At 35.2% G+C, this 15,408-nt stretch overlaps 1 protein-coding gene across 1 annotated transcript in view; it reads right to left on the reverse strand.

Moving 5' to 3' along the window:
• LOC149410142 (modular serine protease-like) overlaps positions 1-15,408 on the reverse strand; it is a 35,015-nt gene that overhangs the window by 10,891 nt on the left and 8,716 nt on the right. Inside the window, exons 3-7 of the mRNA XM_089648952.1 lie at positions 15,307-15,399; positions 14,656-14,772; positions 9,888-10,040; positions 4,341-4,404; positions 2,662-2,813 (exon numbers count right to left, since the gene is read on the reverse strand). Of these exons, the coding sequence (XP_089505078.1) occupies positions 2,662-2,813; positions 4,341-4,404; positions 9,888-10,040; positions 14,656-14,772; positions 15,307-15,399 (579 nt within the window). The remainder of the gene's footprint in view (positions 1-2,661; positions 2,814-4,340; positions 4,405-9,887; positions 10,041-14,655; positions 14,773-15,306; positions 15,400-15,408) is intronic.

A 15,408-nucleotide genomic window follows, 5' to 3' on the forward strand; every position in this document is an offset into this window, starting at 1 on the left:
ACGGTCGTTGATAATTTTGTTCTTCTCGAGGTATGTGAGTAGTTTGTCGTTGATCACACGTTCCATCACTTTGGACAGAACTGATGTGATCGCTATGGGGCGGTAGTTGGCCGGGTTGGAGCGGTCACCTTTCTTGGGAATAGGGTGAATGACCGCTTTTTTCCAACCAGAGGGCACAGTGCCACACTTCAGGGACATTTTGAAGAGCTTTGTCAAAACTGGAACTATTTCCGCAGCACACCTCTGCAATACCAGGGCAGGTATTCCATCAGGTCCACTAGCTTTGTTAACATCGAGCCCCCGTATAACGTGGAGTACATCCCGATGCCGGATCATAAGCTTTTTCATAAAAAAGCCGCAGTGAGGAACCGACGGCGGAACAGCACCTCCGTCTTCGAGGGTCGAGTTTTCCGCAAACATTTTCCCTAATAAGTTAGCCTTTTCGGTGGCGGTGTTTGCTAGTGAGCCGTCAGGTCTGGTAAGAGGTGGCAAACTGGGTTTGCAAAAATTCCGACCTATTGAGCCCGCAAGCGACCAGAATGCTCTGCTGCCATGCGGGCAGGCAGCCAGTTTTTTGCTGATCTGCAGGTCGTGTTCGAATTTGACCTATTAATGATTTTCTTGCATTCCTTTGCCGATTTGTTGTATGCTGATCTGTTTTCGGGCGTTCGAGATGTGTTGTAGGCCCGGTAAGCTGCGTTTTTTCGTCGAACTGCTTCGGAGCATTGTCGACTGAACCACGGCTTTGAGCCCACACCAGTTTCTTTAGTAGTCGATTGTATGAAGCCATCCATCGCCGAATTGATGACTTCACCAATCTCCTGGGCACATCTTGAAGGGTCCGAAGTCCGAAAACAAACAGCTGACCACGGAAAAGCGTTGAAATGGGCCCGCATACCGAACCAATCTGCTGACCTATAGTGCCACACTTTTCTCTTCAGCCTCTCATTGGTTGGTCTGAGGTTAACGGGGATTTATGTCGTCACTAGGCAGTGGTTAGATGATCCCAGAGGCGCTGTGACGTTAATCTTATAACCGTGTGGCACAGTAGTTAAGAATAGGTCTAACAGATTGGAGCGGTGAGTCTGGACATCAGGAACCCTTGTAGGCTCCTGAACTAGTTGCTCTAATCCGTAGCAAATGGCAAAGGATTCCGCCTGTCGGCCAGCCGAGTCCGTTGGGCCTGAGAACTTCAACCATGGTTCGTTATGAACATTGAAGTCCCCCAGAACAATAAACTCGGCCGAAGGGAAGCGGGGCAAGAGATCATCAATAGTATCGCTCAAATATTTGAAGATTTCGGAAGTGTCTGATTCGCTATGGTTCGGTGAGCGGTATAGACATGCGTAGAATCTTGCCGTACTGGCAAGATTGACGCGCACCCACATTACGTCGAATCTGGAGTTTTCCAGACTCAATAGTCGTACACAGTTGACGTCAGCTCGACTATAGAGGCAGACTCCTCCTTTGGGTCTGAACTTGCTTGCAAGGGTAAAGCCTGGGCAGTCCAGATAGGAGGAGTCTGGCGGCTCGGCTATTTGAGTTTCGGATAGGAAGAGAAGGTTGGGACGTAGGGATAAAAGATGGTGATGAACGGAATTTAAATTTGTGTGCAGGCCGCGAATGTTGGCAAAATTTACCAACAGTTTTGGCCCGCACCGGGGACGCCTGCTACTCGCCGCTGTAACGATGTTAAGTTTGTTTTGTTGTGGGTTCATGATTTTAAGTTTTTTTTTTTTTTTGGTTCCAGCCCACCCACTGCGGTGCTAGGGTGCTGCGATAGGCTGGGAGAGTCCGGCTGGAGAGGGCATCCAATGCGCCCCAAACGCTGCTGCTGGGTCCCCTCCGGTCACGAACCGGCACAACAGCAGTGGCGGGGTTTTTTCACTCGCTGATGGGGCAGCCCACCCTTAGTCGTGAGCCTGAGGGTCGGGCCCCTGTACTATCGAGCGGCCCGGACAGCGGTAACCGGTTGTAAAGGGTCTCCCTCAACCAGCATCTCCCAACCGGCCCGCCACGCAGAAGGTGGGCCGACGCACCCGCCACCAAGACCTGGGCAAACCTTAACCCATGAACCCGGGCACCCCTGCTAAGTCACCAAACGTAGCGAACTACTTGGGGTGACCTATGGCAGAGGTATTGGTCATCCAATAAATGGTTCCAAGGGCGGCGGTACCCATTCCCGCCTACCAAATTAAATTTTTTTTTGAAAAAATGAAAAAAATTCTTATACGCATGTATTACTGCTGTAATAAATGCATATATGTCCGTGTGTGTTCGTGATATGCCACTAAAAGTTGACAGAATGCATTGTCATCGACCAAAAGTCTACGTGCTGAGTTTCAGATGAATCGAATGTCAGGAAGTGGGTTACTTTCCACTTTCAAGATTTGAATTCATTCATTAACAAAAAATTCAAATATGTGTATTTAAAAATAAATAAATACTATGATAAAATCAAAGATCAGTACAAGAGGAAACAGCCAAAATAAAATGTAATTTGAGCACTCGTGTATCACAGTGGCTTGAACGAAAATCTCCGTGTATGATGTAGGAGCGCCCTGTGCCACTGGACAACAGCCTGGACGAGAGCGCTATCGACCTTCCGGTAGCGCTGACTTGTTCCAGCCGGTTTTAGCTATAATAATAATAATCACTTACACAAAAGGAATGATGTCCACGGGTTCATGACGATGGACAAGTTTGGTGGTGAGTGGGGTCGGAGTAGTTGTCGGTGCAACTTGTGGTGTCCATCCCGTGACCCCCTCACAGAGGACTGGATCCTCATCTGAACCATCTACACAGTTCACCACCTAGAAACAAACATGCATTACGAGAAGAAGCATAAAAAATTACGCGTTAGACATATTTTCGTTGTCCCCTCAGACCTTTCGCACATTTCCTCGGTATGTGTGTATATTTCCACTTTGCACAGTTAACTATGATCACTCTTTTCGTGTAACAGGTCCGCATATTTAGAACAAACCTCAGCTCTTACTAATTTGGCAGAATTTAAACGGGTTTTAAAAACAAAATTATTTAAAAAATCTTACCATTCATAAATCTTTACTTCTTATCAATATTTTATAATAATCCATATTCTCAAACTTCCAGTAATTGTTTGGTTTCGGTTGCCTCCTTATTGTACCTTTTTTCATAAGATTCTTATTTCTGAACACAAACTACCTCCTGTTTTATATTATGTTTTAGTTTTAATATTCCTGTCCTGCTGTAATTGTTATTCTTCGTTTTGTCATCACTTTGTATAAACAGTATATTAAGTGTTATAATATTAGATCTGTATTGGGTAAGACACACTGTAGGAATAATTTTAATAACGTGACCACTAATACTAAATTACCGTAATTATTTTTTAATGATAAACTAACGTTTATAAGACAAGGTTTTTTATGCATAGCACAAAGGATAACAAATAATTATAAGCAATAATTAGTCATCCGAAATACTAATACAAATTGAAAATATCTCCCGAGTAAAAATAAATGCGGCCAACGGGAATTGAACCCGTGCCTTCTGATGTCCGGTCAGGTGCTCTGTATCCACTGAGCTATGTCGGCTTTTTACTCGGGAGATATTTTCAATTTGTATTAGTATTTCGGATGACTAATTATTGCTTATAATTATTTGTTATCCTTTATGCTATGCATAAAAAACCTTGTCTTATTTGTTATACTAAATTACCGTTTTAATTTTAATGTTTGTTATAGTAAAGCGTACTTGATGTGATATGACACTAAACTGCACTATGTAAATGTTATCTTGTTATTATTATTATTGCAATGAAATTATATATTTTTTGATATTTAAGTTTTGAATACAAACATAAACAATTTTAAAAAATGGCTAAATTTTAATCGGGTCTCCAGCGACCAAAACATAGGACAAAAACAAAATAAATTTGGTAGCAACCACAACGTTTTTTCGTTTCAACTTCCACAGAAAACGAAAACATGTAGCCCTGCCCCAATGTTTCATGTTTGCACAAACATTTAATTCAATATTTGTAATAAAATTTTCGCTGGAGACGTGGCTTAACTCTATTTCGTCTAAGCAATGAACTAAAATTAACGATAACTAAAAAAGAAATGTTATTACACGTAATTTTTAACATTATTGTCTCCTCATTTTTGTGGGTTCATCAAAAATCGAAAAGTTTCACAAGTTTTTTTATTAAATTGCCATTGAAACCTTTTTTCATTGAGTTGTATATTTTAATTCTTCTGTGGTTAGCTTGAATATAAAGCATGGTGTTTTCTCTTTTAAACGCCATTTATATCATTTGTATGGCAGTAAGAGAGACCCAACGATTTCTGTGAAACCATATGAGCGAACGGGTTAAGATACTTGCACTGTTGACCATTTAGACATTCAAATTTGTTATATCTAAAAAAAGAAGAAAATATATTACTATGCGTAATAGTTAATTTTATAATAGGTTTGAAAAATTGGGGTTGGTCACAGAGGCGGCTCGTGACTTTTGCGTGTACTTCAGTGCTAATATTTTAAAAAATGGCATTATTGATGTTGTCACAGCCGAAAAAGCAATTTGTTTTTGCTTTTTGTATGTACTGCATCGATTTCCTGAAAATCTTCGTACAAAAATTAAATATTCGTTAAAAAATCTACTACAACAACATCAATTGCAAGTGAGTGTAATCTTCTCCATGGAAAAAATATTTTATTATTAGGTGATCTAAATCTTCCATCTTGCAACCCTAGTGACTTAAATATACAGGGTGTCCGGAAACTCGTAGTACAAGCGGGAAACTGGTGAATCTACATCACATTTGGAGTCGATTTTGTAGTATATTTTTTTTTATTTGAGCTTTCGTTATCGAGTAAATCGAGTTTGAAGTTGATTTTTTTTTTTTTTTTTTAATCATATTCTTATAAATTATTACTGAAGATCAAAGTACCCAACTAATTAAAACTATTTGAAAGTAAAACAAATGAAGAAACTCGGATTTGAAGCATTATTTTGAAATCATCCTTCATTTAACCCGGTGTAATCATAAAATATTTCTGCTCTGCAGGGTTAAAACATCTGTTATTCAACCCCAAACACCAGAAAAAACTTTAACCCTAAAATAGCCGAAAAATATTTTTTTTGGTTTTTTTTTTTTTTTTTGAAAATGCTCAAATCAAAAAACTTTATGTTTTTTTGGGTTCCACATGTGGTGTAGACTCTCCAGTTTCCCGCTTGTACTACGAGTTTCCGGACACCGTGTATATGACTTAAGTGCTTTCATGGTCTTAAGGAACACAATACAATATGTAATGATTTTAACAACACTCTAGACGTTGTACTGTGTAGTGCTGGAAACTTTATAAACTCTGTTGAAAATGTTTGTAAATGAAGTATTGTATTATGAATAAAAAAAAATTATTGTAAATGTAAAACACAAATAAAATAAATAAATAAATTGCCTACACACTCTATAACTCTCTTCCAGATATGTATAAAAACAGCCAACATGTAAAAAAAATCAAAGCATTGCTTTAAAATAATATTTTTCAAGTACACATAAAAACGAAAATACGTAATACTTTTCGTGTTTTGTCTTGTTTCTTTTCTCTCCTTTTCTATCTCCTGTATTTAAAATCGAGCATAATCTATTTTTAGTATTAGTGGGTAAGTACCTTTTTGCAAATTCCTACATTGGCTTTGTGCTTATATATACATCCCTGTTCGTTTCCTTTGTTGTTTTTTCTGGTTTGTTCTAATTAACCTCCGTTTTTCTATTTTTGTAGCGTGAAACTTATATATAGGTATATATTTTTTTGTATGTGAAACTTATAATTTTGATATCAAAATACCAATGTAAAATTGAACCTTATTTTCAAATTTAATTCAAATCAAATTTAATAATATAATTATTAAGTTTTGCAAGTATTTTTTTGTGTTTGTTATTGCTACAGCTGTTTCGGCTTTCAAGGCCATTTTCAAACTGTGGTTTTAGCCACGTTTAGAGACTTATTAATATGATTCTATTTTACCCCCACCCAATTTAAAATGATTTATTACCGGTTAAACCAATTTACTGATAAAATAATTGTGACAATAGATTTCATATTCTGTGGGGGTATTTTGAAGTCTGTTTTCCCCACATTAATGTTATCTTAATTGTTTAATAATGATGTAGCAGTTAATTCATTTATTTAAATGCATTATATTGTTTAGGTTTCGTGAACATACTTAGAAGCGGGGAATAAATAATTTTCCATACTTTATTAATTAATGTTATATTAGGGTCATTGGATCTTTTATTGATTTCTAATTGTTAAGTAAATTTAATCTAAAGCCCTTTATTTCTATTTATTGTTATTAAGTTTAATTTGTAGAACTCCATTTTATTTTTTATATATTCAATAATATTTATTATTGGGTTTATAAAAACAGTTTATTTTTAAACAAGTTCTGCTGTGTAATTATTATTACGCGTGACAGCTGTTTCGTCCTCTGAAGGCATTATCAAACTGTGGGTAGCCCACTTACAGACGATACATTTATATTATTTCTAGGTAGGTATTTTAATTTCAATTGCTGATTTCTTAATTGATTTCTGAGTAAAATTTTAGAAATTATTAATGGTTATTTAAGTAAAGTTTTCCCAGTTAGTGTAATGTTTAAATTTGACTGAATGTCTTTATGTTAGTTATTCCCAAACGATGACTCATAGGGTTATTTTAATAGCATAATTAAGTACTTCATAGTGCACTCATATTTGCACTAGGTTTGAAGATATCTAGTAGGGGTGAACGAATTATATTTGTTTGTTCATTAATTAGAATAGCTTTCGGATTATTAGAGTTTTTGTTGATTTCTAACTGCTCTAAAAGATTCAGTTTACGGCCTTTATTTTGTACGTGTAACGGAGTTGGTTTATTATTATCATTAAGTGAGTGATTTTCATCTAGGAGATGTTTGGCAAATTGAGATTGCATTTTATTATTATTTTTAAAAGATCTTATATGTTCTTTGAACCTAGTATTAAAGGACCGGCCAGTTTGTCCAACATAAACCCTTTCTTTCTATATGTAAGCGTTTAAGTTCATTGTTGTCAAGCGGGACGTGATTATTTACTAAGAGATTTTCTGCGAATTTTGAAAAAGTACTGTTATTATTATAACATCTTATATGTTCTTTGAATCTAGTTGAGAAAGCCCTTCCCGTCTGTCCGATATAAGTATTAGTAGTGGGGAAAACAGACTTCAAAATACTCCCACAGAATATGAAATCGATTGTCACAATTATTTTATCAGTAAATTGGTTTAACCGGTAATAAATCATTTTAAATTGGGAAGGGGTAAAATAGAATCGTATAAATAAGTCATCTAAACGTAGCTAAAACGACAGTTTGAAAATGGCCTTGAAAGCCGAAACAGCTGTACCAATAACAAAAACCAAAAAATACTTGCAGAACTTAATAATGTTGCAGATTTTAATTAATTTTTTTTTAAAATTAAATGGAGTTTATTTATTTATTTATTTATTATTGGATAATTTGTATAGCGCCGCTTTTGTGAGATATCACCTCAGGGGCGCTTTACAGTTGATGCAGGTATTACAGAAAATATAAATATTACAAAAATAGAGTGAAGTTAAGTTAAGTAAAATGAAGTAAAGGAACATGTGACACGAAGATAGAAGATGGAGACTCTGCAGCAAGAATCCCAGGTGGTGAAGAAACTGGTCCAGCTGCTGCAGCGAAAAAGTCCACCGCGTCCACCAACAGTGCCAGCACGAGGTTCGTCATCCGTCCAGGTATGTGTCTGCTGCTAATAAAGCGCTGACACACTATCCTCTCACAGATACCAGACCTTGGCAGCACCGCTGTGACATTCTACGAAGATAGAAGATGGAGACTCTGCAGCAAGAATCCTAAGTGGTGAAGGAACTGGACCAGCTGCTACAGTAAGAGAGTCCACCGCGTCCAACAACAGCGTCCAGGTATGTATCTGCTGCTAATAAAGCGCTGACACCTCACATAGATAAGAGACCCTGGTAGCACCGCTGTGACGTTTGGCAAGTCCATCATTTATCTCCATGTAATCCTGTTCCTGGTAATTGTTGAAGTGGTGCATTCTGTCCGCAATAAAAAGCGACGGTTGGGTAATAACTTACCCTGGGCTTAGTAAAAAACTTGCCAGTGTCCAAGCTTGCCCAGTTTCCGAGAATTTTGTTGAAAACATCTGGAGTGCATTTACCGGTCGCCGTTCGTTTCGAAAGTCCAATATTTTTGAGCAAATTTCAGAATATTCACTTTAAAACACTGCACTCAAATCACATATTATAAAGTTCTAATAATTATTAAGTTTATTTTTATTTAAGTTCAAATGTTGATGGATTGATTTTAAAAATAATTTCAAAGGTATGTTGCCTCATTTCCCTTGAAAATACTAAAAAAACACAAAGCGGTTGGAGGAAACGTTAGGACGCGTCCTGCTGCCACGAAGGGCGCTACAAACTAAGAATTAAACACAAAAACAATACATAAAATTGTACTTATTAACTCCCACCTATGTATTGTAAGTTGATCTTGTCCTACAATGAGTTTTGTAATTTATCGGTATTTCTCTAACAAGAAATAAAAATAATAAAATGATTAAATAAAAATAATGCCATTTTTTAAATTAGCACTTGAACACCGAAAAGATACAGCCATCCAATTTTCGCACTATCGTCACATTGTTTTGCTTTAAAACGTCTTTCATTTGTCACTGGGCATAACTTATGGGGAAAATGAAAATGAAGTCACGTTTTTGTGAACGTATTTAATTTGTTTTTGGTGAATCTTACAATGACATTAAATTAATTACAGATATTGAATATAATATTTCATTTAATTTAAAAACTATTTTTTAGACTCCGCATCTCATTCCAGTGGGGAGAAACCTTGTTCAGTCTTTGGTTTTTTGTCGTTAAGTTCCTCGGGCCTCCCCGACTTTTTCCCCCGTTCGGTACTACAAACTATATATATATAACCAAAAAAAACTTCATTTCTTCGTTTTTAATTCGGCCAGGAAAGTCATTGCAGTGCAGAGATAATGCGTTAAGTCTCTCCGGCGTTCTCGACGTATTCTACCATTAAAACCACTAACCAAACACTCCTGGCAATAATAAGAACAATCTTTAATTCTCCACTTCGATAGGTCACTTCAGGACTCGGGTTGATTCCTTCCTTTTCCTAGTAAAACCATCCACACAGCATCCACAAAGATTACATGCTTAAGCCAAATAAGTCAAAGACTTCCCTGCCGCCTCTTGCGTACAGATAATACAAACTAGGTAAGTACTTAAGGCGATGCCATACGTAGTAATGCAAAATCATGTGTTTTTGGTTTGAAAATTTGGTCGCCTAGAAATGTTTCAGATGCTTTAAATAAATACCGCGAGTATAATACATCTTGGCCTTTGAAATAATCGAGTATTTTTTACATAAGTCTTTTTATAAGCCCAGAAAAAAAATAATTTATAAGGCCCATGAAAACTGCTTTAAAGTTAAAAATTTCCTACTTACGAACCCATTTTCGGTTATGGTTTTATTGTATAATGTGGCAAATTAAGTTATTTATAAAATGATCGGAAAGCATTTAAATATTTATGCCTGAACATCCACAAAATAAATAAAAGGCACTTTTTGGCCGTATTTTTTTCTTGCGTAAATCAAAACAGCTGGATGGTGTGTAGCGGGAATTTAAGCCTTATCGCCATCTACGTAAGGAGTGTTATTGATGGCTGCTCGATTCAAAATATTACACGACGTATGGTATCGCCTTAACGAAAAAGACTGGGTTAAGATTTTTTTGTTTTTTGGTCAAAAGACTGGTACAAAAGGTGTGTGAATATAATGAATTGATCTTACGGGCAATTTTTAGATACTATTACAGTTTTGTTCCTCTCGCAGTCCTTGATGTGCTCGTCAGACCCGTCGGCACAGTCCAGCACGCCATTGCACTTGGCGCTTGCTTCTACGCACGCTCCATACGCGCACTGATAGAAGTGGGATGCACACCTCCTAAACATTCAATATTACTACGTGTAAGTTGATTACAACAGCTTGCGAAGTGCTTCCGTGTTTGCTCTCCACATTCTCGTTAAAATATCAAAATACTGTAAGTAACTTTATAATTATTCAGATGCCCTTTTGAATAAATTTATTTTTTTAATTTATTAAATTTCAACATACACAAAATAACACTAACAGACCAGTTAGACAAGCGTACAAAGAAAACATAAAAACTCCGACAATAAATTCAAGCTTTGGACAAAGACACTACCAATACCATGCAATAAAAGCTTTCAACAGTTTAAAACTTGAAATTAAAATTGAGGAAAGTAAAAATAAATTCACACACAAAATTAAAAAATGGATTAAAGAACAAAAAATACAATATTACCAAAATTTCATAGCATAAAATACAAATAAAACCTTCACGTAACACACAAAACCAATGTAAACACACATCACTCACAAACACACAAGATTATTTTCAATGTACTATTTTTTTAATGTTTAATATATTATTATGTATTTTTAATTTTAAATGTATAATTTTTTTCATTAAATGTATTATGTAGTTTATATTTCATATTATAAAATGAAGGCCTCAGCACGGGCAAGCCACCCAGTGAGGCTTACATTACTGGAAAACTGAATTGTAAAAAATATTGTACCTAATAAATAATAAATAATAATAATAATAGAGTATTATTTGGACAGTTCGTCTAGATTACGAGATTATTTATTTACGATAAAGTATTACAAAATAGTCCTACTAGACTAACGTCCATTCTAGCTGAGTCTGTAAGTTATTCTGACGAAACAGTTTAAACACTGCGCTCTGCTACCTACGATCGGCTAGGTTCGGTAATCTCCTTTATAACAGTTCGGAACCAGGCGTGCGCGCGCATCCCTTGCTGTACAAGCAATGCCATCTGTTATTAATTGATAAAACTAATTTTTGGTTAGACCAATGGAAGAGGTGTTGGTTATGCAATAAATGGTTCCCGGGGCGGCGGTAGCAAAACCGCCTCTAAAATTGAAGTATTTATTCGAATCCTTTTCGGAGTTGATAGGATTCCCGAGAGACATCCATTTGTTACACGTTTTTGTTGTTCGTACGTTCGTTGTTGTTTGTTGTCTCTTTTTACTAAATAACGTTCAAACTAATTAAGTGTGCTTCGTACATTATATTGTTATAATTATTTCTAAACATAAATAAATGTTATAACATTTAAAAATCACCCAATCATCCATACTTATCACCTGAACCACATTCCTCTTCAACGAGTTGAAAAACTCAAAGACTTTGGTAGCAATAACTTATTTAAAGATCATTGTTAAATTATTAGATTTCTGTTGGGTACACTATAGGAATAATTTTAAGAACATGACCACTAATACTAAATTACTATTTTTAAGTTTGGTATAGTAAAGCGCACTTGAAGTGAAATAACACTAAACTGCGCTATATAAATGCTGTGTTATTATAATGTTTAAGACATCTTGGAAAAAGCCTACAAACAAATGTAGGCAAATGTTCATTCTACGCATCACAAAACCATTCAATAAACCTTTTACCTTTTACACTTGTACTCCTATACAATATGGCATACGTAAGATCTCCCTTCCATGTGTATTTGTCATTTAGAATCCCCAATACCAAACTTATATTAACCGAATTGAAAGTATTCAAAAAAAATTTTTAAACACCTGTCGTATTGCTTTGAAAATTATCAATGTAACCCTATAACTCTTTACAAACGAAGAAAAAAAATGGCCGAAACTTTGGTGAGTAACTGTCAAAAGATGCACAACTGTTTTCACTAGCTATTATTGACGAGTACCGCCATCTTTGCGTTGAGGTCGGAAACTTTTCAGACCACCCTCGTATTAGAAAATATTGCCTTTCGTTGCCCTAAACGCAATACTAGATAGAATACCTTATTTTACACTAGTTTACGTATACCCAACGTTGATAGGGGTTATCCTTTGGAGATAGATGTATATCATGGTGAACTTTTCTGTAGGCCTTTTTACGATGTACAATTCCGTAGTACATTATTTTGATATATCTCTTGAAGTTTAGCCAGCGTTAGCAATGTAACGCCCAAAAAAATATTTTTACGTCTTGATTATAAAACATCGACTTTTCTCTACTTTCTATATAATATGCATGTTTCATATATGTAAACCTTCCGGAAATTTTTTTCTAAATGATCGTGAAAAATTTATCAAAATCCGTTGCGTAATTTAGAAGAACTAACAGACAGACTTGGATAGCGACTATATTTTATACTATTTATAAATTGAAGATACAACATTCAAATCAAAATACGCCCAAGATTTTTGCTCGGACGTATCAAAAACAATTTCTACGTTTTATAAATTTTAAATTAAATATCCCACTAGAAGACTTACAATATCATTTCTTATTAAATACTCTAAAAATACACACAGGCAGAAGAAAAGTAAGATAAGTAAATAAGTAAGTAAGGCAGTAAGACAGGCGTAAAATAAACGACTTAACTTTTTAATTTAAAATTCGACTGTTGTGAAATTCTGCCACTCATAAACTTACGAATACCTACAATAACAACACGACATAATACACTATTCCACTGCAACACACATAACTCCCAAATACAACGGTTTCACACTATGGGAAACCAATACTTAGGTGATGTCGTTATATTTAATACTAACTTTGCGAATTTTGTGGATTACGAAAATACTTATTTCAACACTATTCCTAAATGGAAGTTATATTTTAATAAACCAGTCAAATTGCTGTATTTTTAAATTTAGGTTCTTGTTATTTTTAATTTTGTTTCTTGGATATATTATTTTTTAATGTAATTTTATTTTTATTATTACATGTCAAAGCCCTCTGGGCGTTAAATGAATAAAATAAATAAAAATCTGCAAAACTTACAATTCCCTTATAGATATTGATATTTTTTACTGTACCCTTAGAAAAATTTTAAATCAACTTAACCCTACATAATACTTAAACCAAAACATTTTTTTTATTATTCGTCTATCCTTGCGTTACTATTTTTTACTTATAACCTTAAATATCTACTTTCTTTCTAACCTCTAACCATAAAAAATGTAAATGGAACTTAACTGGTTTATTTTATACTCAACATCTTAAATGCAACATTAATTCAAATGTTTGTTTCCTAAATACACTCAAATAAAATAAAATAAAAATCATCATCCATTATTTCAAATGCTCATTCAAGTTTCATTAGTATGGGGTTTTCCGGGTTCTGTTGTTGTTGTAATTGGTACCCTTATAATTTTGGCAATATGGAGTTGTTATTGTTTTTCTGGAATATCCTGCAATTACGATTGCTTTCTTAGACTATTTAAGTAATCACTAAATAGAATTAGTATCTGCAGTATTATTTCATTACATCATTAAAGTACAAAAATTTATGCGTAATCTATATATACTTACTATCTATTCTAATATCCATCCTTGGTAATAACAGAAATGATCAATTTTTATGCCCTTATTCGAGTACTGATAGCCTCCATTCAAAGCTCTGGTAAAACTGTAACTCTGATTTGAATTCCTGGACATGTTGCATCGGGAATAATGATATTGCGGAATCCTTGGCAAAACATGGAGCATCCAACCTGATTGTAACCCTCGTAAACCACACTCCCCTATCAGATTTTTTTCCATCCTCAAAGATAGATCCCGCAATGTTTGGTAAGAGTATTGGCACTTTGCTAGTCAATCCAAGGGAGCCTTCTATGCCTTAATACAAAGGACTTGTAAAAGGACTACTTTAATTTACATTACAAATATTTTTCCTTAACAATAAGGATCAAGAGGACGAGGCATGAGAGAACGAGAACGGGAACGTGATCGACAGCAACGAATGAAAGGACGAGCAAGACTGTGAAGATCAAAGAATCCTGCAAGATCAAACACTGATTCAAACTCCTAGAATTTATTTTAGAAGGATTGTTTTAATTTGATAATATTTCATACCACTGGTATACTTCTAGAGCAGTAGTTGATAACCGTGACTGGCATAATTTATTCTGTACAATATCGTCCTAACCCCGCGATTGACTATTCTCTACCGTCGTCGTTACACCGCGAGTTCCGTGTGAATCATGTAAAAATTATTCTCGAAATAAATTTATCGTTAGTAAATTAGAGAATTTTGATCAATCCGTTCTTTGTGTGGTCTAGAAGTGGGAACTTTAGATCATATATTTTATGGCTGTCCCTCTCTTAACAAATATCCTCTTTTCTGTCAAGCCTTATCTAAAATTGCCCCCCCTTCCTGCATTCAACATCTTATCTCTTCTAAGTCTGAATTCAACTCCAATCTTTTATATTATTCTGAAATTTTCCCATTTAACCGAAAAGATATATAAATTCACCTTTCGTCTCTCCATCATTTGAAATAGTGGCCTAGAACACCCTTGAAGAGTGAAAGCCAGAAACAATTGGAAAAAAATCCCTAGAAGGACGCTATCCTATTCCCCACAACTTTAAGCCTTCCAATGAAGGTACTCTAATTAGTTATGCCATATTCCAACTGGCTGCAGACGGTTGAGAGTAGTTGGGTCACTTGTGCGGAATTCACAAAAATGTACTTACCTCATTTTGCTGCAAAGGGCCTGAGTTTCATCTGACTGATCCTGACAGTCAGCAGGCCCGTCACAGATCATGTCCCACTCTATACAAGACTTGTTACGACATGTCCACTCATCAGATCTGCAAAATAACTCCGACAACATTAAAATATAAAAATGAATTAATCCGATAAATAAGCCAACAAAGTCACAAAAATAATTTATTATTGAAGAGCTGTCCAAATTTTTCAAAAATAACTTATACACAAGATTTAATTTTCTGCATTGTGTTTGCTATTTTTATTTTCAGAAAGACAAATAATTTTTTTTAATGTAAATTACAAATTTAGGTCTTAATCCATAAACAATATCTCTGTTTGAAATAATAATTTATTATTAACTGATGATGTTTTATAGACAGTCCAAATTTTGCAAGTGATCTGCTCACAGTTTTAAACGATGACAAGTTACCGGCATTATCGATAAACCTTTATCGTTTGACCATGCTAGCTAGCTTCCAGGATTATACGTTTCTTTATAACGCCATACATTTCAAAGTTATAATGTTGTTTTGATGATTTTTTTTTTCGAATACAATATTATAAAAATACGCATATTTTTTTAAAGGTACAATACGTTACTTCGATTGCCACCTTGGAAACGCGAAAGTTAATACCTGCAGTAAGTTCGGCTTATCTGGCGCCCTTGTCTAGTCAGTGCGGGCGATGAATGTTCCAAATACAAACCTCTGTTGATCAAATCCACTAACCTGAAAATG

The sequence above is a fragment of the Hesperophylax consimilis genome, chromosome 28 (genome assembly GCF_061612785.1).
Source record: "Hesperophylax consimilis isolate HC1 chromosome 28, BYU_Hcon_1.0, whole genome shotgun sequence".
Classification (NCBI taxonomy): Eukaryota; Metazoa; Arthropoda; class Insecta; order Trichoptera; family Limnephilidae; genus Hesperophylax; species Hesperophylax consimilis.